The sequence below is a fragment of the Colossoma macropomum genome, unplaced genomic scaffold, assembly GCF_904425465.1.
Source record: "Colossoma macropomum unplaced genomic scaffold, Colossoma_macropomum, whole genome shotgun sequence".
Classification (NCBI taxonomy): domain Eukaryota; kingdom Metazoa; phylum Chordata; class Actinopteri; order Characiformes; family Serrasalmidae; genus Colossoma; species Colossoma macropomum.
This window is the reverse complement of record NW_023494791.1, coordinates 7,231,163-7,257,041: the sequence shown is the minus strand read 5'-3', so window position 1 is coordinate 7,257,041 and position 25,879 is coordinate 7,231,163. Positions and strand designations below refer to the sequence as shown.

Here is a 25,879-nt window from a genome sequence, read left to right as displayed (position 1 = left end):
TAATGAAGTTAGATAGTGCTGTTGCAGAAGCTAATTATGATTAATATGCAACATTGTTTAGCCCTATAACTGTCTATCTTTCTGTCTATGTGTTTGTGAGTGAGGGTGAGTGAGAAAGACGTGTGCTGTTTGTTGAGGGCAGGTTTGTCTTAGACAGAAACATTGCCTTCATGCAGGTTATTTATGAAAGAGGAATCCCAAATAAATGAGAGAGAGAGAGAGAGAGAGAGAGAGAGAGAGAATTAGTGTCAGACCTGACTCTCACGTGGTCTTATAATACTACAGAGAACTGAGTGTCCTTTCATAACTTGTAAGGCCGCAGCAGCACAGTCACTCTAGAGTGACTAGTAGAGTCTGTGAAGGCGACGGATGTGAGGTTATGAAAAAGAATATTGAGAAATAGAGAACTGGTGAACCAGTAACTGGTTTAACTACATAACATGTAAAATGACAGTGGTTTAACACATTTGCCTGTGTTGTTAAAGAAATTTCAGCAAAAAAATAATTTGCACAATTCTTCCTTTACTGAGATATAATCAATCATGATTAGAGTCCAAATTTTGTTTTTTTTTTGTTTTTTTTTAGTTTAGCGCTGTAGCTGCAAGGCTAACATTGATAACGAACACAGGAACTCAGTAGTCACTCAAATCGTTCATGTAAAAATTACCAAAACTTCTCTCAAGCCGCTCAAACTGCATCCAGGTCTTCATTGAGGTAATACAGACCTGCAGATGTGGTTTAGAGCTCAGCCTTTACGACGCTGCTATTCACAAAGAAAGACTGGTATTCGATCAGATTCCTCCGTATTCAGCGCCTGCAGCGCTCAGCTACACAGCGACGTCTCAGTCACTTTTATAGTTCACAATAAGGCATTGTGACCTAAAGCATGCTGACAAGTGTGCAATACCTTAATGAAGACCTGGATGCAGTTTAAGAGCACTGAGAGAAGTTTTCGTGATGTATCTTTACAGAAACTGTTTGGGATGTTTGGGTGACTATTGAGCTCTGTTGTTGGTCAGCAACCTTAGCCTCATAGTTCCAGTTTTAAATTTGGACTCCAAATATTGGTTGATCGACTACATCTAGGTTAAGTGGAAAGTTGTGTAAATTTGATATGTTTTATCAAATTATTAGTAGTTTTATTCTGCTTATTTGGTTTCTGACACTGTGTAATAGAAATCTGTACAGGACTGTTTTTAATCCTGCTCTCGCAAGATTTCATGCCACTCCCGGAGAAAATCGGAATCATTTGTCCCACTCCCGCCCGCAACCAAACTGTTTTGTCCTGCTCCCGCCCGCACAGTTCCGTCAAGGTGAACTCACATACAATATTTGACACGGTCTATTCACAAATATGTTATCCTGTGCTGAAATAACACAGCAGTCATGGTCATCAGCCACGCTGTGAAGTAACTTCACCAAACGCTGTTTATTCCCAGTAAACACAGAGCAGGAATTAAACCACAGAATAATTATTTTAGGTGTTTTGCTGGGCAGCTGTAGCTGTTCAACTGAAGGCTCTGCCGTCTCTGTAAGCTACAAGAATTTGCATGTTGTTCACATGAATGGCTTCTTCACAGCTCTTTAGAATGACTTCATTCATATTAACTGTTTTGCCATTATTACTTCAAATATATATATAATATAATATGATTTAGTAATCCTAGTGTGATTCTACTTTATTTAGGCTTTTTATTAATTTGCTGGATTTCTCTTCATGCATGCTTTGTCCTGCTCACTGGCACAACCCTGAAAATTATTCGCAAGATATTGTGCCAGGTCCTCTGGGTCCAGCAGGAGTATAAATGAGCCTTAAGCTGTGTAAAGTGTAAATGTATTTTTTTCTCCAAACTGTTCTTTAAATAAAGCCCAATTAGTTTTCTTTTTAAAGGGTCCATATCCTACATTTTATTCTTTCATTTGAGCTCGGCTTACAACATATGTAAGTTTATGTACCAAAAGCAGTCATAATTATTTTTGTGCATTACCTTTTTTGCACCTTTTTATCAATTTTTTGGTTCTGTGCCTTTAAGACTAATATATGTAAATTGTCTGTCTGATTGGATGTCCTGTATTGTGCCTAAAGCAGTCCACTTGGAAACTCTTCTTATAATTTCCACATAAATGGGCAGAGCTGAACCTCTTTAGGCCAAATAGATGTAGATATGCAAATGTGTTGGTTTTGTAACATCACAGAAACAATTCATTCGAAAAGGCTGTTTTCACATGATGTAAGTAATATATAAATAGACTGGGAATTGACTGGTATATTGTTTAAATTTTGACAATGTGTTTATGTTTTCATATTACATTAAAGTGTTTTTCATTAAAAAATAAGGAAAATAGGGTTTTACGTGATATGGGCCCTTTAACATAAATGTTTAATGGGAATGTTGTGTAGATTTCATGGAAATATACCATTAGGGATGATGAGCAAAGCAGAGCCGAGTTTTATAGCTTAGTCTGCTCTCACATTACTTTTTCGATTGATGTTGTCCTCATTCTGAGCCAAATGTGCCTCTTCTCCCTCTGCTAGTCGCAGTATTTCCTCATCCTCGTCTCGTGTTCTTCTCAGTGTTTCTTTTTTTTTGTGGGAGGGGGGGTTGCTATGTTATTACCATGAGTTATGTTTCCCCTTTTTCCGCCTCTCACTTTCACTTCCACTTTCATCAGCATGAAATGTGGTGCTTTGTATGAGCAGCAGAGAGAGGAAGAGTGTGTTCTGTGTGCTGGTGTGTGTTGGCTAATGCGTGACACACATTCACATGGCAGTCGTCATGTGCACATGAGCCGTGGCGGGTTTATTGACTACCATGTGCTCAGAAGACGTGTCAGAGATAGCTACAGTTTCATCATCATATTCTGCTGCCAGATTAGTGCCATTTTCTCAGCTCAGCTGTTGTGGGTCAGTTCAATTGCAAGTTAAGTGTTCAATGGGAAAACTCCACCTGAATATCTGCATAGATCAGTTCCTGTGAGATGTAAACAGAGTCATTCAGACTGGTTTGATATTAAATGGTTAATTGTAGAGACTAAGATTTTTTTACAGTGGTGGTGATAGGAACCAGGGGTCACCATGACTACAACACAAATATAGCCATTTTATGTACCATCCAAAATGGCCAGTGAACCTACAATTCTATTTTTTGGCTAATTTGTCACATTTAAATATTTCAGATCATCCAAATAATTTATTATAACGCAGAAAACCTCGTATCTCCGTTTTTGATGTTTTTCAGTTTTTCACATAATTTGAAAGAACCTGTTGCTCTTTACATTGTATGTAAATTTCATGATGAATGGTCCAAAAGAAATGGCCCAAAATGACTTGGAAACAAGTCTGGTTCCATTGACTTACATTAAAAGTAAAGAAGGTTTTTTGCTTCTCCTGTAAAGTTACCATTTTGGAGATACGAGGTTTTCTTCCAACAACAGCGATGATTTAAAGACTACACAAATAAGCACAAAATGCAGCTTTTAAATGTTCATTCCTTTTACTGAAGATAAAGATTTATTCAAAACCTGATTGTCGCCCATGTGGAAAAAGTAATTGCCCCCCTAAACTTAATAACATTTGCGATCAAACGTTGCGATAACTTGCAGTGAGTGTTTTACACCACTGTGGAGTTATCTTGGTCCACTCTTCTTTGCAGAATTGTTTTAATTTGGCTACATCAGAGGGTTGAACTGCCCGTTTAAGGTCTTGTCAGAGCATCTCAGTAGAACTCAAGTCAGGACTTTGACTCGGTCACTCCAGAACCTTGACTTTGTTTCTTTTGAGCCATTCAGAGGTGGCCTTGCTTGTGTGCTTTGGATCATTGTCCTACTTCATAACCCGACTGCGCTTCAGCTTTAGGTCACAAACTGATGGACGGACATTCTCCGTCAGGAGAACCTTGTATCTCTATTTTTGTCGTTTTGTACTTTGTACTTTCATCATGAATAGACCAACAGAAATGCTTCAAGAATGCTTGGAAAAAAATCTGGTTCCATTAACTTCCATTCAAAATTAATGATGTTTTTTTTCCTTCTCCTGTAAATGTAACATTTTGGAGATACGAGGTTCAATTGTACAATTGCATGATCATTTAAAGGTTTGGAATTTTTATTATTTTATATAAAATAACTTATTTAATGTGGATTAAGATATTACAAACTAAAATTACATAAACTATTTTAGTATATATATTTAAAATAGTGTATGTAGTTTTAGTTTGTAATATCTTAATTCTTAATAATTAAGTTATTTTATATAAAATAATAAAATTCCAAACCTTTTGAATGATTGTGTAATTGTACAATTGAAGGGTTTCCAAAATGCATTAAACACCACTTTCATGATTTTTATTATTTTTTTTCTGTGTATTATTTGTTTTTAAAAGCTCCCCGGCCAAATAATTGGTCTCGGCATCATTTCTTCTCTACTGCCTGGTTGCACCTGAATAACAGCTGCAGTCCTGTCAAGTGAGGATTACACCACTCTCTTGAGATTCATCTTGAGTTTCCGTCAATTTTAGTCCACTCTTCCAATAACTAAGCGCCTTATGTTTGAGCAGAACATTAACACTCTCACTTTCCAGTTCAGCAGACATGATGGAACACTGGGACAGCTTGACTGACCAGTAGGGCTGTCATGGTCATGAAATTTAAGCTGATGATTAATTGTCATACAAATAATTGCAATGAGCAGTTTAATTGTCTGTTCTTGTTCATCGTTTGCAGCTGTTAAAATAGAAGCCTATACTGGCCAAATTGGCAGATAAGCCATTTTACTTGCTAGTTATGTTTACTTATTAGCTAACACTGGTTGTACTGTCAAATCCATACACTCTCACAAATGCCTGAAATGAAGACTGAAAATATAAGCAAAAAACCACTCACTGCCAGCATACATGCTTAAATGTTACAATTAGCTTCATAGCTAACAAATAAACAGACCTTACTCAGTGCTGCCCTCTAGACTCTCTTGTCTCAATGAATGCATTTACTGTTTACGTTTATTTACATTTATTTCCCTCGGCCAAACGCTCCCAATTCACATTTTGTTTGTTGCAGCTTAATGTGGCTGTGAAATCTAACAACTGTCAAAAAAGATTGCTTTTTGAGATCTTCTCAAATAATTGCAAATGGACAAGATGAAATAACTGACAGGGCTACTGACCAGCAAAATGACCAGATCCCACTTTTTAGTCCTAAAATATGTCCTTGGTTTGTGGAAGAGTGGACTTGAAGGTGTCCTGCTGGTGTAATCCTTACCTGGCACAATTGGCGCTGTTATTAAGGCAAGAGGACCAAGCATTAGAGAAGAAATGATGCACATGACTGTTTTCTGTCTGGTGAGCTTATCAATGCTGTATTATACATCAATGCTATATTCATAATACCACCTTGATTAGTGAAACAATTAGGTGTTGTGCGCTGTATCATAAAACCTCTCTCTTACAAATGAATGTACAGCATTTTGGAAAGAATCTCTTCGATTACAGACTGTCTGTTGTCGTGTGTGGTTTCTAAGCCACCCCCTACACTACCTCATTCATCACTGGTCGTTTTCTGACCACAGGACTGGATATTATTTGGGCCATTCTCACAGCAGTGACTCTGACATGGTAGTCTGTGTGGCTCTGGTATGAGTGCCCAAAAATATCCAGCTAAGAGAGGCTCTGTGGTCAGAAACTGACCAATGATGAAGGGCTAGAGGTTGACCAACACAAACTGTACATCAGCAGATGAGCTACAGCCTCTAACTGTACACCAGGCTTCAAGTTGGACTCTCCAATAAAGTGGCCAGCGAGTGTAGATGTCATTGAATTATGGTGAATGAGTTACTTTCTCCTCTGTCTGCTTGCAGGACTACTTTGAGAGCTACCTTGCCATTGCCTCCACTGTTCCTTCAGTGCTGTGCCTCATCCTCAACTACCTCCTGGTGAACAGGTAAACAACCCATACTTTCCTGGATTTCTTTGTAATGTTGCATTTAGCATTTATTATAAGGAGTAACATTTGTGCATTGCATGCAGCTGGAATAAGAGGTGATCTGATTACCAACTGTTTGACTGATTTAGCAATTTATCCTTCTCAAACAGCCTCTCAAGATCTCAGCCATCTGTTGATCAATACTGAGGGGGAGTCAGTGGTCGGCAGTGATGGCACTTTGTCATTAAATCAGTGAAAAAATAAGAAAGAAATCTAAAATGTTCAAAAAACAGTGGTAAACGCAACAATGCAACATTGGTAATACAGGCTATGCAACAATAGTAATACAGGCTATACAACAATAGTAATACAAGCTATGCAACAATAGTAATACAGGCTATGCAACAATAGTAATACAGGCTATGCAACAGTAGTAATACAGGCTATGCAACAGTAGTAAAACAAGCAATGCAACCAGAGTAATACAGGCTATGCAACAATAGTAATACAGGCTATGCAACAATAGTAATACAGGCTATGCAACAATAGTAATACAGGCTATGCAACAATAGTAATACAGGCTATGGAACAATATTAATACAGGCTATGCAACAATAGTAATACAGGCTATGCAACCAGAGTAATACAGGCTATGCAACAGTAGTAAAACAAGCAATGCAACCAGAGTAATACAGGCTATGCAACAATAGTAATACAGGCTATGGAACAATAGTAATACAGGCTATGCAACAATAGTAATACAGGCTATGGAACAATAGTAATACAGGCTATGCAACAATAGTAATACAGGCTATGCAACAATAGTAATACAGGCTATGGAACAATAGTAATACAGGCTATGGAACAATATTAATACAGGCTATGCAACAATAGTAATACAGGCTATGCAACCATAGTAATACAGGCTATGCAACAATAGTAATACAGGCTATGCAACAATAGTAATACAGGCTATGCGACAGTAGTAAAACAAGCAATGCACCCAGAGTAATACAGGCTATGCAACAAGAGTAATACAGGCTATGGAACAATAGTAATACAGGCTATGCAACCAGAGTAATACAGGCTATGCAACCATAGTAATACAGGCTATGCAACCATAGTAATACAGGCTATGCAACCATAGTAATACAGGCTATGCAACCATAGTAATACAGGCTATGCAACAGTAGTAAAACAAGCAATGCAACCAGAGTAATACAGGCTATGGAACAATAGTAATACAGGCTATGCAACAATAGTAATACAGGCTATGGAACAATAGTAATACAGGCTATGGAACAATAGTAATACAGGCTATGCAACAATAGTAATACAGGCTATGTATTATATTTGTTATTTTCCAAGTGAAAATAAGTGACGCTTTGGAAAAGCTAAGATTTCTCCACCTCATTTACAAATTTTTTCACTCACAGCTCAAATCTCCGTAACTCATTTTGAACTGATTACAGAGATTCAGCTCCGCATGATGCACATGAAGCACAAAATAAGCAGGTAGAATGTCTTCAAGTGCAAATAAGATCTTTACTCCTCACAGAACAAGCAAATAGTGACCCTCGGCTACTATCCGTTTTGGAAAAGTGAAAGTAGCATGAAGAGCCTCATTGTTTCATTCAGAACCAGAAACCTTGGGTGCTTCCACACAGGCTGTAACGTGAATGTTTGTAGCCCAGTTTGAGATGATTTTAGAGATTCTGATCCTTTTGACGTTTGGGGAAAAAGTTCTATTTGCTGAAACACAGCTTCTCAGTCGTCTTGGTTGTGGTCATGCCAATGCCAGAGACGACCCTGATTGGCCAGAGAGTTCATGTTGCTGAAGAAAGTTTGCAAAAGTCAAACAGAGAGCAAATAAACAATGGTGCATTTTTGCCATCTGAAAAATTACGTTTGATGTGCAAGATACCGTCAGTTATACTAATGCTCAATGTAATTTACTGTCGTCTGAAATAAATCACACAAATAAACTGCGCTTGGTGTGTAAAGGCCTGAAGTGTTAGATTAGGAATGCTTTGCCGTTTTGCATCAAAGGTGAGAAAGTTCAAAAAAGACACATCTCGAAACCTTTAGATGCTGTTTTCTGCCAGAAGGTTGACTTTGAGCACAAAGAGCTTCAGTGTAAACTTAATCAGCCACTTAACGAACCCAGGAGCCTCCTCGTGTTTGCTGTGACGTCATTCTGCCACAGCCAATCACCGGCCACTCTTGATCCAGGGCATAAAGAACTGCTATGTCCAGCTCCTGACTCTTCTTCTAAGAACCCTAATTTTTCCCTCCACAGGCTTGTTGTGGATAAGGACCTAATGTGCCTTTAAACCCTTATGATCGTGTCACGCAGCAAAATGTCCGCTTTGTCTTTTAAGCAGATGCCGTGGCAGTAGGTCTGAAAACATCCTGCTCTGGCTCTGTGTTGTTCACTGCAGAGGTTAATTGGATTTGGACTGAGAGCATTCAGAAAACCATGTGGACAGAAAAAGCACATTCTCTACTGTTTTTGCATCTTCTGGTTTGTTTTTCTGTAAACAAGTTACAAAATGGTGATCTAAGAACATTCAGTTCTGATATTAACCCCATGGCCAGGGCCCAACGGCGGACCCAGAGTTTTATTACACATTTCTAAACGTTGCTAAAGTTTCAAAATCTATCATTCACTCTCCAGTCCATACAGTCCGTACATGGAAACTAAGCTGCAAAAACATCTTGTTTTGAATGCATTATTTCTGTGACGTTACGAGAAACCATCAGAACAGAGCTCATTTAAATAACAGTCAAAGGCACAACAACAAAAACAGCCTCTTTAGTTCTAAGGGATAAAGACAGGTTGGAAACAATCGTGTCAAAATGACCTATTATTGTTACATAAACCCACACAATGTATTTTAAATAAACCTTAGGAGGAAAAAGTTAAACGCTAGAAAAATGTAGGATATTGGCCCTGTAAGTCTAAATGTACCAGTGATCTGACTGTCACGGCCTCCTGTCATGTTAATTCGATATGGACTGTTGTAGATGTTTTTATGTTAAGTGAGAGCCTGACCAGTATATTGGTTGGCTGATAATATTAGCCAATATTGACAGCCCGTGTTTTTTTTGATTGTCTGGAACAAATAGTGTCAATAATCATCAACTTTTTGGCCAGGCATCAGAGGGATTTGAACTATCTCTCGACTATAAAGGAAAACCTTAAATGGTTCTGCCTTTCGGAATCCCACTTTGAGGCACCCCTATTTGACTGTGTCACAGAAATACAGACTAAACTGGTGAATATAAACACAAAATATGGATTTATATTACTTAAGACTATGAGTTTCTGTTGTTGATTTGAGTTCAAAAAAGTGAAAACTGAAAAAGAGCTGACACTGAAATCAGTCATCATCATCATCATCATCATCATCTTTAACTGCTTGGCCCAGATATAGTCCTGGTAGCAATAGTGAAAGCAGAGAATCCCAGACAACCCTTTCCCCCGTAACCTCCTCCAGCTCATTCCGGGGACCCCAAGCTGCTCCCAGGCCAACTTGGAAATATAATCCCTTCAGTGGGTCCTAGAACGACCCCGGGGTCTCATCCCAGTAGGCCGTGGCTGGTTAACCACCACTGGGAGGCGTCCAGGGGACATCCTGGTCAGATGCCCGAACAACCTCAACTGGCTCCTCTCAATGCGGAGGAGTAGTGGCTCTACTCCGAGCTCCTCCTGGATGACCAAGCTCCTCACCCTATCAAGTAGAGTGTAGCCCGCCACCCTGCGAAGAAAGCTCATTTCAGCCGCTTGTATTCGCGATCTCATTCTTTCGGTCGTTACCCTAAGCTCATGACCACAGGTGAGCTGCCACCTGTCCCAGCCTGCGGCCGATCTCACCATCCCTCTTCCCATTACTCGCAAACAAGACCCCGAGATACTTAAACTCCTCCACCTGGGCCAGGTCCTTTCCCCTTACCTGGCTAAGTCATCTGGAGCAGTATGCTCCTCGTAGGGTCTCCCAGGGTAAACAGGTCTGGAGTGAAGACCCAGATTAACTTGAGCCAAAAATCCTCCCTGACTAAGGGACACAAGAGATTGTGTACCCTGCCCATGAGAGGGTTACCAGGACTGACCCCTGGAGCCAGGCCTTGGGGTAGTGTTCCTCAGCAAGCGCCATCTGGGGTCAGCCTGAAAAGGCAACGTGGGGGTACCATGTGGGAGCACCACCCACAAGGTCCAGCATGAGGGACCGGAGCAGTGCGGAATAGGCGGTGGGAGAGGGCAGGGAGGTCCGTGGCAGCATGGACCCCTGCGGCGTAAATTGGCTGTGGGTACGTGGAATAAAATCAGTCAGTAAAGCACTATTTAACTAAAACTGGTGTGTAAAATTATAGAGACCATATCTTATATTCTTCTTCACTGAGGTTCGCTTATAACATATGTTGTTTTATTTACCAAAAACAGTCATACTTCATTTTCCCTACATTATCCTTTAGAATTAAACAGGCTATTTTTGTTACTGTGCCTTTAAGACTGATATATGCGAATGGGCTATGTTCTGATTGGTCGTCCTGTATTGTGCCTCCCTGAGAAAGCAGTCTGTGTTGAAACACTCCTTATAACTTCAACATGAGTGGACAGGTCTGAACTGCTGTAGGCAGAATAGTCAGGTATTTGTTGTTTTTGTTACGTGACAAAAACGGCGAATTCATTGTGGCCTGTTTTTGCAGCTTAGTATCCATATTTGGACTGTGTGGACAGAGCAGTGAAAGGTACATATTGGCATTTTAACAGGGTTTACATACTATGGAGAAAATTCAGTTTTTTATTATATTAGACAGTGTTATTGTCTGCTGTAGAGTGGTCAGTTATCAATATCAGCCACAAAATTTTCATATAGGTCAGGCCCTAGTATTAAGTATTGCAGAATTTTGTCTTTGATACTGAAGTCTAGTATTGCAATGCTCAACACCAAAGCAGCCCTATGGCAAAAAAAAAGTTTAAAAATGTTTATTAGATTGAACATAGAAAAGTAAATTCCTAAATCTTAAGACCTTTTAACTTTCAAATCTCTTTGTCAGTCTTCTAATCTTAAATATTCTGCCCATCTGAGTCAATGTAGCGTGCACAGAATGATTCACCATCTAGCAGAATACAGCTTTAAAGTAGTGTTGTCACATTTGAATAAAGAATTAAAAGTATTGAAAGAGTATTGAATTGTTTATTACTAACTTGCACTGAAAAAGCTCTGAACTTTCGATACGCTGTGCTCCACTCATGTAGATGCATCACTAGATTCACTGTGTCCGACTGTGTGTGTGTTGACAGGTTGTCCTCTGAAGTGCGGATCCTGTCCTCTTTGGTTGTGATCCTGGTGGTGTTTGTGGTCACCACAGTGCTGGTGAAGGTGGATGTGTCAGGCTGCAGGGGGCAGTTTTTTGCAGGCACACTGGCCAGTGTTGCTTTGGTCAGTGGAGCTTCCAACCTCCTCAGCGGCAGCGTTTTCGGCATTAGTGGCCACTTCCCCATGAGGATATCTCAAGCCCTCATATCAGGTAACAGCGCAGTGTGAACTGTCTCTGAAATCTGTTTTCAGTGGACATTAAAGATCCTCTTTGAATTGCAGCTTGGGGATACAATATTGGTGTTACGTGTGAGGCTGAATTCAAGTGCTTTCTGTGCATCTCTCGGATTGGATGAATTGGATCAGTCCAAAGCAAACACTCTGTACACATGGTTTGATAACATCTTTATTTAGCTTTCCTTGATCCTTACACTGTTGGTCCACTCATATTTCCTTATATGTTTGAAATATATGTAAATATTTGAAATTGACACTGTTACATGTAAGATGTTTCATCTACACATTTGCATACACCGATCAGGCATAACACCTTGTTTCTAAGCTCATTGTCCATTTTATCAGCTCCACTTACTATATAGGTGCACTTTGTAGTTCTACAGTTACAGACTGTAGTCCATCTGTTTCTCTGCATACTTTGTTAGCCCCCTTTTACCCTGTTCTTCAGTGGTCAGGACCCCCATGGACCCTCACAGAGCAGGTACTATTTGGGTGGTGGATCGTTCTCAGCACTGCAGTAACACTGATGTGGTGGTGTGTTAGTGTGTCTTTTTAAACACTGTGTCCACTCACTGTCCGCTCTATTAGACACTCCTACCTTGTCGGTCCACCCTGTAGATGTAAAGTCAGAGACGATAGCTCATCTGCTGCTGCACAGTTTGTGTTGGTCATCCTCTAGTCCTTCATCAGCGGTCACAGGATGCTGCCCACAGGACGCTGTTGGCTGGATATTTTTGGTTGGTGGACCATTCTCAGTCCAGCAGTGACACTGAGGTGTTTAAAAACTCCAGCAGCACTGCTGTGTCTGATCCACTCAGACCAGCACAACACACACTAACACACCACCACCACATCAGTGTTACTGCAGTGCTGAGAATGATCCACCACCCAAATAGTACCTGCTCTGTGAGGGTTCATGGGGGTCCTGACCACTGAAGAACAGGGTAAAAGGGGGCTAACAAAGTATGCAGAGAAACAGATGGACTACAGTCTGTAACTGTAGAACTACAAAGTGCACCTATATAGTAAGTGGAGCTGATAAAATGGACAATGAGTGTAGAAACAAGGAGGTCATAATGTTATGCCCGATCTGTGTATGTTTCAATGTATTGGCAATAAAAATGCATTGAAATGACAAATGATGTTAACTTTATTTAGCACATATATTTTAAAACATCACATATTGCACATATTTGTTTACTATTTATATATATTTATGTAGCAAATATATGTACATATGTGAGTAGTATAGAGTGTTTTTAGTATAGTATAGAGTGTTTTTAGATGATGGCACTAGAGGTTAAAATTTAACAAATTTTATTCAAAAATAGCAATTGGAAATATTTATTTCTACAATTAAATTGCGTAAAGCAATGTTTATGAAGAATGTTAGCTGCATATGACAGGACACTATCTAAGAGAACACAAAACAGGCAGCGAACACAGAGAAAAGTAAATTAGTACATTGCATGAACGAGTACACTGCACATGCTTGTATATGCGTGTAATATTTTTTTAATGATGCGCATCCTCCTTAGGCCATAGTCTGTACGTTAGGTGGTGTTTTGTATGTACAACTGGAATGGAATGGAAAAGTCCATTTGAATGCATATTATGATTGTGATTAAACTGCATGTATAATACGCCGTGTGAGTATCGTCTGTTTCTCAGTCTTTTAAAGTGGTTTTATTCTTTGTTCTTTGTTTTTTGTGTGTATGTGTGTAGGTCAGGCTATGGGTGGTACTCTGAGCGCAGTGGCGGCCGTGGTGGATCTGGCTGCTGCCGGTGATGTGACCACTAGTGCACTTGCCTACTTCCTCACTGCTGATGTCTTCATCCTTCTTTGCATCGTGATGTACCTGCTGCTGCCCAAACTGGCCTACTCGAAGTTAGTTAGCCTCCATGAGCGCACAACACGCATGTACAACCCCAAAATCATACCAAATTATGGCTTTTGCATGCAGGGCCAGCTGGCTTTTTAGGGGCCCCCCATCTGCCTAGGCACCTTAACTGAACATTCATCTACAAATGGGTTCAGTGTCCATTGCTGGTCACGCTAGCAGATTTCGACCTGTGGCTGTGGTTCACACTCTGAGTACTGATACTGCTATGGCTCAGTGTGTGTGTGCGACAGAGAGAAAGAGAGAGAAACAGACTCGGCTAGAATGAGAGTGGATTGAGGAAGTGGAGCTTCAGTGTGGGACGGAGTTTCACCCAACAGTGGTCAGAAGAAGCCACGGTTTCATGACACTATTGCGGTTTCGAGATCAGCACTTTTTGATAGGGTGATTTTCTGAAGGGCTCTGTTGTCACTCTAAGCAGTGGTAAATCTGTTGACATTATGAGCTTGAGGTCAGTGAGGCAGACTCGTTTGAAAGAGGAACTGTAAAATGCACAGTGGCCAGCAAGTGGTGGCAAAGTTTACAACTTGGAGTGAAGTGATGGCATTACAGATGTGACAGACATATTACAGATATTTACAGAGTCTACAGAGTTCCATTATTAAGTCAATAGAAATTCTTTCCTTGAGAAAACACACTTGACCAGTAAATACGCTGTATTTTAGATCTTACTACTAACAGACGCTGTTTGCTAACAGACATGGACCGGGTCATAGCGCGGGGGGGGGCCTTCCTACCCGCCCAGAGCATACACTTATATGTTCTGTGGCCCACATAACATACCTTCACCCACTTTGACTTACCTCTCGGATCACACCTACGTTACCCGGGTGGCCACTCGCAGCAGGAGAAGAGGAGGGGACGGCAGATTATTCAAATGGGACGCACTCGCCCTTAGCAAGCCCAGAGTCCTGACTGGAAAGTCTGTTCACTCGCCAGCCATATTTACAATGCCACTGGGCAGTTATTTCCAGCCATACAAGACCAGACTCCTATCTCTTTGAGTGGGGAGAGACCAAAATGTTCTAAACTGAAGTCAAATTACCGTTTGACGGCGGTGAAATCAGATTTTTCTAGTTGTTTTGGCTACTGCGTTTGTGCAGATCTCCACAACAAGGGGGGGTTCCCTGCTAGCACCACAATATCATTGACCCTTCTCTGCTCGCTGTGTAACCAGCAAGCTGATTGGCTCTTTTTTTGAAGGGCGGGACTTTCTGCACCAGACACCATGTCGAGCGCTACACGCTTTCCCATTCATATTTTAACCAGTAACCGGTCTCCTCCTTCATAACATATCTGGGTAGCCCCAGTGAGCAAATCAGTTAGCCATGCAAACTATGCAAGCAAAACATTTTTAAGAAGTTCAAACAATATTGCAGTGGAGTGGCGTACTGAATTTATTTATTGTATTTTTTTTTTGCTAGCCATCTAGCCTTTATCATGCGAATAAGCAAGCTGAGTAAAGTGATGACGTTAATGTATAAATGTAGTTTGTAACCTAAAGGTCAGTCCATGAAATGTTCTTGTTTTTGAAATATAAAGCATGTTAAAGTAGTTTACTGCTATGGCTTATAATAGAGATGCTATAAAGGAGGAGACAGGTTACTGGTTGAAATAGGAATGGGAAAGCTTGTGACCCTCATTATGGCATCTGTTTACAAGAAATGTCTTTATTGTGTTATTATTTGCTATACGGTGTCGACCAGAGGAGGATGGGTTCCCCTTTTGAGTCTTGGTTCCTCTCAAGGTTTCTTCCTCTTGCTCTTAATGACTTTTTCCTTGCCTGTGTCGCCATTGGCTTGCTCATGGGGGCTTGGACTTGAATTTTTATACAAATAAACCTTGACTTGATTTGAGGCAGCTTGCTGTTTAAGCCACAAGCAGGAAAAGTTCTTGCTACTCCAGAGAGGGGACAAGCTGATTTTATTATTTGAGTCTAACGGTACAAACTATTTATGCTGGTTTTGTTAGTGATTTCAATTGTGTTTCGAAATGTTAATGTGGCTTTTAGTTTCGTTTTTACATCCCTACCCATTCAAAGAGACAGGAGCCTGGTCTTGTATAGCTGCCTGGGGGTGTTGACTGGTTAAGGGCATATCTTGGCCACCCTGCAAGACCCATTGACCCCTAAACGTATCCAGAATGGGAAACCCCCACCCAGCAAATCTCAGCTCCCACTGAGAATCTGCACTTTATGAAGTCCTTTGTAATGTGCTGCTGTTGTCTGTTGCACCACGGGGCCTAGAGAACAACATTTTCCTTCATTGTGTACAAGTAATATTGAGGAATGACAAATACCTGCCTGTCTCTCCCTCATCCCTCTCTCCCTCTCTCTTTTGTTCTGCAGGTACTACATGGAGGCAGCCTGCACTGGTCCTCCTACATCAGACAGTATTCTCCCCCATTCTGAATCCAACGGCCACGGCAGTCCAACTGCAGTCTCCGTGCCCCCCCTCAGGCCCATCCTGAGGAAGACCTGGGTGCTGGGCTTTTGTGTCTTCTACGTCTTCTTCGTCTCCATTATGATCTTCCCAGCCATCTCTTCAGGCATCCAGTCAGTAGACCAAGACTCAGGCAACCCCTGGACCACCGTCTACTTTGTGCCACTCACCAGTTTCTTCCTGTACAACGTGTCTGACTTCTGTGGCCGGCAGGTGACCGCCTGGCTGCAGGTGCCAGGTCCCACCAGTCGGCTGCTGCCCACACTGGTTCTCTGCAGGACCGTCCTGGTGCCACTTTTCATGTTCTGTAACTACAAGCCGCGGCACCACCTGGACCAGGTGTTTTTTCGCCCATGATTTATTCCCTGTGGTCTTCGTCTGTCTGCTAGGACTCTCTAACGGATACCTGGGCACACTGCCCATGATCTACGGGCCCAAGGTGGTGCCACGGGAGCTGGCCGAGCCCGCTGGAGTGGCCATGTCGTTCTTCCTGACTATGGGGTTGGCTGTAGGCTCTGCCTTCTCTGTGCTTCTGGTCCACTGTATCTGACTGCATCTGAAAGCAGAGATAAGCTCACAAAACAAACAGTGAACACAAACAAACACCAAAATTGAGCAAGATTTTTCACCGAACATAATCGAAAACAAGAACAAAATCACTTTTAACTCTTTAAAATTGAAACTTTATTTTAAAATGTGGTTTAACTGGCTAACATTATTATTTATAATAATGTTATTCTGATTCTGATTTTTTTTACCACCAAATTGGCCAAGAGCCGTCTATCAAATGCAAGTGAATGTGAAGTTGAGCGTGGAAGATTTTAGATCTCTAATCCTAAACCTAACCTCAAGGCAAAACCTACACCTACTCTTAACCCTAACCTTAATGTTGTTGATGATCAACTGAGGATCACCAGAAAGTTTGTTAATGATTTAAGTACCTGTAGATCATCTATGGGGGACCATCCAAATAAAGTGTGACCCATATTTCTAGTAATTTTATTAGCCAAAGTCACAATATAAGTAACATTATTTGCTTTTTAATTGGATAAACTGCCATTTTAAATTTGTAGCTGCCTATTTAAATAACATGAACCACAAAGTGCTACACCAAAGGATTAGGATAAGGATGTTTAATGCAATGAATGTTATTTACATTATAAAATTAAACAAATCAGCCAAAAGCAAAGTATTAAATTGGCTGATTGCCGACGGCAGGTCTGGGGCAAAAGTGTGCTGATTCCGTTTATGCATCTGTAGTTATTATAAATGCAACAGTGACTGACAGTATTGCTTTTTAAATAGACCTAATATGAGCACAGTATGCTGTATCAGGAGGATGTTATTAACCATTGTTATATTTTTATATTTAATTCACTGTTGTCACTGTGCATAACACTGGACCATAACCTGGAGTTGTTTCTGTTCAGAGCAAAATAAGACAAACAACATTTTGTTTCTAATTCCTGATTCTGTGAAAATGAACTGGAACGACGTCATAACCAGTTAACCACGTTTTAAATGAGCTTTTACTCTGTTTTGTTTGATTATGTTGGGTGGAAAATGTTGCTCATTTCAGGTTTTGTATTATAATCCCTATCTGAAAGGAACAGTGACCCCCCCTCCGCCCTCCTCAGGCGCAGCAGTAGAGTTCCACTCAAAGACACACTAGTACACTAGCAACCTGTGTCCAGTCGAAAGCACTGCAGCGCTTGGATGTTTAAAGGCTCTGTGTGCAGGATTTCACATGGTGACAGTTGTCCAATTCAGTATTGGTGTCCCAGCATAGGCAGAGAGTTGTTTGATTTATTTTTGGGAGGACTGCAATTCTTATGTTTTAATTATGTTTATTTTTAATTATGTGTATTTCCTTAAAGATAAAAAGTGACAAAATTGCCAGTAAATCCAGTAGCTCTGCTGTAACAGCCTATGAGCATTGAGTTTACTTTTTAACGTAGCACAATTCTTTCTAACATTTAAGAGACGTCTCAATGTTTTAATGAGTGCCCATAGATTTGTTACATGTACCACGTGAACACTGACCTTCTCCATTTAAAGTAGCATAAATTCTTGTGCAGCTCATTCCTCTGTTCAAAGCTGTTTGGCTGATTTTCCATCAGATTTATCAATCATGAGATTTGCTGGCATGCACATAACAGCTTCATCCAGCCACATGTGCAAGGCTAGATTAACAAGGTATTCAGAAAGTTGTTTAAATGCTTATTAACCCCTTTAAATACCAGGCTTATTACATACTAAGGCTTATTTTTCAGGAACTGCAGGAATTTACTGCAAACTGATTGAGCTATTCTTAGGTTATAAAAGTATATAATAAAACTTTGGACTCACTGATGGGTCCTGACCATTTAAGGGTTAATCTGGGCAAGGCTGAAATATTAGGGTGAATATAGATAGTGTAGGGTCAGTAGGGTCCTTGGTGGAGGTGCGTACATATATTTTCAGAATTGATATGCTTTTTAATTCTGAGGTCAGGATTTGATTTGATTTTCAAATTTGTTTTTAAATGGTCTCGATTCTACAGAGCTCTAAATAATCCACTAGACAAATTGGTTTGGCTCAGATTATGAATTCTCCAGCACCTGCCGCTCCGCCCTCTTACAATCACAACCCCTAGAGTTTAGGAGTGAGCAGAGGAGTTTGAGCACGAGTATGTGCAGAGCATAAGCCCTGCCTGTCCTGTCAAGTTTATTCTGATAGCATAAATCCTGGGGCCGGTTTCTCAAAGCTTTAGGACCTAGAACCGCTCTGTGACCAGCTAGTAACCTTCCCTGTGCCTCATTCTCAAAAGAACTCCAAGACCTCCTAAGGTAGTTGTGGCATTAGCCCTGGTCTAAACCTTAGAAGGAAGGCAGATCGTCTGCTGATTTACTGTCTACCAATGACAGACAGCTTTTCAATATGCACACAGCCAATGGGAAGAGAGTGAGGAGGACCACATGATACATCTTTGACCTTAGCTGAGGGCAACATTAATGATGCTGATTGAAAGTGGTATCAAATTATAAAGTTCAGGTACAAAGGTTGAATTTATGATCTGTGAGTTTTGGCAGTTGATTCAATGCGGTTCACAATAAGTGGGAGTGTTCTCTTCTTAATGTTCCTGAAAGAAAACACATTTCCTGGTGTTATCCTGCTAAGATTGTGAAGTGGTCTTAAATTTTACTACAGTCACACTCACAGATGAGACCGGTGATGTGGCGAAATAGGCTCAAAATCTTATGGGAATTGCTGGAGCAGCCAGTTTTGACCGAGGCTGGGAACTTACAATGGTCCTAGTGTGTTAAGACTGTCCTAAGTGCTTTGAGAATCCGTCCCTAGATGTCTAGTTTTTGGTCATTGACCGTGGTTTCTAAGAGAGACCCTTGGAAAAGGCAGAGGGGCGTATTGGCCATATTGTTTAGTTTTGATATATAGTTTTAAAATTTCATTATAGAAAACACACAGTTCCGGTCCTAAAATCTGATTGGCTGAGCCGCTTTCGAAGCCGTTGTAAAATCTGCGTATACCACGCCTATGACCGCCTCACAACAACTGAACTCTGTATCACTGCGCCACAGCACGAAAACCCCTTCTGCTGTTAATGGATTCATCTTTGACTCTAACGCTGATCGCACGGAGCACCGAGTGCACTGATGAAATAAGAACCTGTTTTTGTTTAAACTGAGGGGCTGAAAACTTATTTTGTTATCTAGAACTAGGCTGGTCAGCTAGCCAGCAGGCTAGAAGACAGCAAACATGCTAAACAACTCCAACATTAATATCACAGGCTTGAATTAAAGTACTCACGATGTGATTAACTGAAAACTGCAGTATAAAAGGCTAAAGAATGTCACCTGAATGTCTTACACACTTCAAATATCTGTGTTTCAGTCAGAAGTCGCATCAAACCCAGACTGAATCCCAAACGGCTCCGTACTCCCTGGCTAAATAGTGAGCTGTGTAACATTAAGTTCAGAAATTCTAGCTTCTGCTGTCAGATAGTGACTGCCTGTCGAGAATGAATGTGGATGAATCCCAAATGACCAATTTTTTTGCGATATTTCACATTGTTGGGCTGCAGGAGTATTCAAACCTCTACGTAGTGCACTATGTAGGGAGCAGGGAGCCGTTTGAGGTTCAGCCCCAGCGTGAGAAAAGTGGCGTCGTCAGACTGGCAGAAGACTCGCCGCGGTGATTTGGTGACCAAAAAGTACTTATAAACTGAAAGTGTTTGCATCAAACTGTGCTATCATATGTTCACTGTTATACAAAAAAGGTTTTTAAACCATCATGAAATGTCTGCAGTTTACAGCGATGGGCGACCGAACGTTCTTCTCCTCATTCAGCGGTCAGTGGTTGCTTAGCAACAATAGCTTACCCTACTCCAAAGGAACTACATTTCTTGGCGGCATACATGTTTATGTTGATTATTCTTAATAATAACTTAAATAATTATCTAAAACATTGTGTATTGTAGTACATCTTATGTTGGCCACTGTTTTATAAAAGCAATAAGCCACTTGAGGCAGTTACTGCGGTTTTATCAGGGGAAAGGGAGTTTTAGGACACCCTTCCCTTGATTAAATCGCAGTAACCCATGGCCTCTCGTGGCTAATTGCTTTAGTATGATACTGTACTGAGACCATCAATTTCCTTCTTTTCTAGTGCTTGATTTCTTTCACCAGTGTTGAATTTCTATGAAAACATAAACCAGATTCCTGCAAAGAGGCAGTCTTTAACAGGTACATACCCTTTTGCATTTTTTGAGTGCCTCAAAATGATTTTCCCTGGTCGTTGAGCTGCGAGCGAGAAATCCTGCACATAGTGAAGTGTTTGTGTCTAAAGTGATGATTAACCATCCTGTGCTGCTCTGAGAGATAGTAGGCGATGGTCACTAACACTACAGAGCTTTTGGACACAGGCAGAAGCACAGGATAAGAGATAAAAGCATGTGCATTACTGCATTTCACTGACAGGGGGCCATATCAGTTTCATTACCAGCACAGATCATGTCATAAATCTTAGTCTTTTTTTATTGTTTACAAATTCTTGATCTAATTGTATTGTTATTGTTTTTTTAAACAGGTTTCGAAATGAGTTTGATATGAATGGTTTTTTTTTTTAAAGAAGAAAAGACTGTCAACATATTTTGTTGCCCAAAAGTCCATTTTAAAGACGTGCTGCAGTGTTTTGTATGAAACATTTTGCAAAATACAGTGATTTTAAACTTGTAAGTTAGTAATGAAAGACCTGGCTTTTGTTTTCATTTCCTCTTTTACCTTCCCTTCCTCCCCTGTCCCTCTCCATACTCGGTGAGGTGAGAACGTGCCCCCACAGGTACCCCTGTGAGCCTGGTCAGGAAGGGTTTGACGTTGCATTGTTGTGCAGATGAATTGAGACGACTGAAGGATTAAGTCTGTTGTTATTCAGTACCACTCTTAACTCCAGAGACCAGCAGGATGCTGTTTGGTTAATGCAAATAATAATGCCTCAAGACTTTTACTCACTGTAAAATGGCAAAAATATCTGTCATATTTATTCACAGCAAATAAGGATCATTTTGTGTATTGATCCTGGTGAAAAGGCAGATTCTTGATGAGCAGAGCTAATGGAAGTAAGCCATACATTTGTGGAAAATGTCCATGTTTACATACTTTTGTGTTTTGATTCATAAGTTTACAACAACAATAATGTAAAATGTACTTCGGCATGAGGCCAATAGTAAATGTATGCAGTATTACTTGTGGTGTTGATTCTCTAAGTGAAAATAAGTGAACACATCCTCTACAGTGAACATGCTTCTGCACATTTTAATACACAATTACTGTTTATTTGCTGAATTTAACATATTGTGGGGAAAAATATAAAACAAAGTATGTCTATGGCACATTATTTTCATTATTTTTCCAGTGTTAAACTGAAGCAAATGTACAGAAAAAAGAAAAAAAGTGTCTGTAGAGGATTTGTTGACTTTCAGTTAGAAAATCAACAAAACATGTATTTTGACCAGGGGTGTTCAGACTTTTGCATATGACTGTATATACTTGATAGATCAATTGAAATATAGACATGCATTCTGAAAGATTTAAAGGGGAACTCCACCAATTTTTCCAAAGTTACACATAATTAAGCGGTTCAGATGTAAACAAAGTCATTCAGAGAGGTTTGGTGTGAAATAATTAGTTCTAGCTAAACATACAGAGTCAGAGTTGTTCACAGTGGTGGTTATAGGAACCAGACATCCTCCTCTAAAAGCTGCTTTCCAGAAAGATATTATACAAAATGGTTACGAGGTTATGAAGACGCTGCCTGATGCCTGAAAAAAATTGTTTTACGAAAGACTTGTGATGAAGGTTTGGCCTGAAACGTCTTGTTAATCCATTTCTTTTAAGCTGTTCTTAGTGGAGGTACATGCAGGGCGTTGTAAGGCAAAATAGTCCCCAAGGAATGTTTTTTTTTTTTTTGTTCAGATTTTCCACTATTTTATCATCAACATTACATATAAAAACTCAGAAGACATGTGTTGGTTCACTCGTGATTTCCCATAGTAAATAAGACACTGTGACCCCTGGTTCCTATCACCACCACTGTAAAGAAATATGAGTCTGTAATTTTCTCTATAACAAACCATTTTATATCAAACCAGTCTGAATGACTTTGTTTACTTTGCATCGGTGGAATTACTAAAAAAAAATTTAAATTGGTAAAATTTCCATTTAATTTAGACAAATTAAAATGTATTTGTGTAGCGCTTTTTACAACAGCCATTGTCACAAAGCAGCTTCACAGAAATCTAGATCCAGGCCCCAAATGATCAAGCCGAGCTCTGCGGTGGCAAGTAAACAGAGTAAGACGAAGAAACAAGAACAAGAACCCATCCTTCTCTGGTCGACACCATATAGCAAAAAATAACACAGCAAGAGCAACATGAATACAGAATGAAGAACTGGCACTGAATATACAATGAAGAGAAAAAGAAAATGTGCTTCTGTCATTAGAACTATTTACATTAACCAGTGAAAACAGAACATCCAAACGTAAAGCTCTCTGGCCTACGTAAGTCCTGTGAAGACCTGTAAACAAAACCAGTGATAAGAAACAGAACCATGAGGGCGGCGTTTCTCATATGTAGCCTAGAACTGTCAGGCGTCTAGACTGCTCAGGAGGAGTGTGTCTTCTGTGTGGAGTTCTTAGTATAAGGATCAGTCTTCTTTGATTCTACATCAGGATGTGCTTGTCTTATCAGAAAGCCCAAAGCCTTCAACTCGCCAGCTGTTTAGCATGATAGTAGGCCTCTTGATCTTGAAGGACGGTTCACTTTTCCACTAGAAAAAAAGTTGAAAACATGTATAACAGCATTCCAGATAGATCAGAGGATCTGAAGACAAAGAGCTGGGGTTGCATATCAAAAACTGCAGTTTCACGCCCAGGAGCAGAGACTGGCTGCTGTCCCCAGCACCGGAAGAGTACACTGTGCATATCGAACGTGATGTCTAATAGTGATTTTAACTACAGGGTGTCCTAAAACATTTGACATCATTTCGTAGTCTAATAACAGCCAATTCTCCCTCAAATGATCTCAAATTTTAACAAAATGTGTAAAAACTAACCAAGTTTAATTTTTTATGTTTTTTTTCAGGTTGAAGAACGGCGTTCACTAGAAATGAAAAGGCATTTTGTGTGTTAGAATATGCTCGGGGCAGCACGGTGGCGCAGTGGGTAGCGCTGTCACAGCGAGAATGGCCTTGGTTCGATTCCCGGCCGGGTCGTTTCTGTGTGGAGTTTGCCTGTTCTCCCCGTGTCTGCGTGGGTTTCCTCCAGGTACTCCGGTTTCCTCCCACAGTCCAGAGACATGCAGTCAGGCTGATTGGACATGCTGAATTGCCCCTAGGTATGAGTGTGTGTGTGACTGTGTATGTCTGCCCTGTGATGGATTGGCGACCTGTCCAGGGTGTATCCTGCCTTCCGCCCAACGACAGCTGTGATAGGCTCCAGCACCCCACCGCGACCCAGAAGGATAAACGGTTTAGATGATGAGGTGTGCAGTGTGCATTTTTGAGAAAATTCAATAAAAATGCACCAACTGGAACTGCGCTGGACACTGTTACGCAAGACATGCTACAGCTTGTTTGGCAGGAGCTGGACTACCGACTTGACGTGTGTCGTGTCAGAGGCGGTGCGCATATTGAACATTTGTGAAGCTTCGTGAAATCGGTTATAAAATCTATATCCCTCTGAATTTCTTGTTTGAATTTTGATGAATAAATCTTGTATTGTTCAACATGAAGCCTATTTAATGTAGACATGTAGTTACTCCAATATTCACATCTCAACTGATGTCAATTTTTTTTGGGACACCTTGTATTTTGCAATGTAGTCTTCTTGTTAATTGATTCATAAGCAGCAATACTCCAACAACTGCAGAAAATCAGATTTTGTCAGTAATCTGACCAATGCATTTATATGCACTTGAGTAATCAGATAATGGGGAAGTTCCAGGTCTACATGAATCAGGCAGTAATCAGATTTCTGCTTTGCAACCAGCCTAGACGAAATGTAATGTAAAACTCAAACTTCTTGCCGGTTTACCTGACAATATGAACATACATCATCTAGAAGATGAAGAATATTTAAATCCTTCATTTCGTCAGGCATGTATTTGGTTTCAGTGCCACTCCAAAAGTGTTTTGTTGCCATCTGCCAACTGCTGCTTGCGTATTTCCGGTACATGTGAACACACTCGGTGACTAATGCTCCTTTTTATGAGTTATTGATCTGAATCTTGGGTTCCAACTGTTTGGGAAGTAGGGGGCGTATCCCGGACTAGGGCGTGTTAGTTACCCCTACACGCTTAAAAAAGATGGTTCTTCAAGGGTTCTTTAGTAAAGGAAATGGTTGTATATAGAACCATGAACACTAAAAGAACGCTTTGCATGATTTAAGGGTTCTCTGCATTGTGAAAGGGTTCTTTGAAAAGGCTCTATATAGCACCAAAAAGGGTTCTTCTATGCTAGATAGAAGGTTCTATATAGAACCATCTACAGCACATTCTCCATCAACCATCAATGAAGAACGCTTTCACAATGCAAAGAACCCTTAAATCATGCAAATAGTTCTTTTAGTGTTAATGGTTCTATATAGAACTATTTTCTTTACTAAAGAACCCTTGAAGAACCATCTTCTTTTAAGTGTACGGCTGCTCAATTCCAGAAATTTTAGAGTCAACACAGATTTGGATTCCAAGCGACGGGAATCGATGCAGTCGAATCCACAGTCATCTTGATCCAAAAAAAAATGTAATTATAAAATCAAACTACTCAGCTGGGTAGATAATTTAGTGCTGGCAAATTTTACGTTTTGCAGTGTTTTCCGCTTTCCCTAAAGTAAAATACAAGCAGGCTATCGATGTGTGAGTAGTGGAAAACAGGCTGTCTAGAAAACAAACACTGTCCAGGAGCGTAGCTAGAACTTTTAGAATGGGTTGACCAGATAAGACCCAGAGATTTAACTGGAGTGGCATGCTACTAAGAAAAAAAAACATTACTGTATTAAAATGATATATAATTTATTCATGTGTTGTTTTTTTCTCTGTACATAATTAAGTCTGTCCATCATTTACACGTAAAAGATTTTTTTTTCGAATAAAATATTACAATGCAATTCAGTTCAATACAACTGTTGATGAAAGTAAACTAAAAGACAAAACCGTGCTGATATATATTAGTCATCCCTGAGGAAACTGTGTTTGCATCAAGTAAATTAAATGTATCACTTTCTTTCAGTGCACAGCATTAACTTTAATGGCCTGTCTGTATTAAATGTTTTTCATTCAGGTTCAATGTTCATTCAGGTTGCATTCACTGCAGGTTATCCATGAGTCTAATAATTAAAAGGCTCCCTAGACCGCACTGTGCAAGCGAATCTAAAGCTTCTGAATCTAAATCTGAAGCTTTCTAAATGATGGCTGACAGTATCATTGTACATAACTGTGCTGGGCAGAAGGGTGTCCATGCTTCAGTCCAGGGTGGCACTGGCCACCTCTGTCCACCTCTTGGCTCCG

The 25,879-nt window shown here is 40.3% G+C and overlaps 1 protein-coding gene across 1 annotated transcript in view; it reads left to right on the top strand.

Annotated features, from left to right (window-relative positions):
- The window catches only part of slc29a3 (solute carrier family 29 member 3), a 31,026-nt gene extending 9,382 nt beyond the window's left edge, over positions 1 to 21,644 (top strand). Inside the window, 5 exon segments of the mRNA XM_036573739.1 lie at positions 5,852 to 5,934; positions 11,225 to 11,451; positions 13,203 to 13,365; positions 15,726 to 16,170; positions 16,172 to 21,644. Of these exon segments, the coding sequence (XP_036429632.1) occupies positions 5,852 to 5,934; positions 11,225 to 11,451; positions 13,203 to 13,365; positions 15,726 to 16,170; positions 16,172 to 16,369 (1,116 nt within the window). The 3' untranslated portion in view covers positions 16,370 to 21,644.
- Positions 21,645 to 25,879: the final 4,235 nt, after the last annotated feature.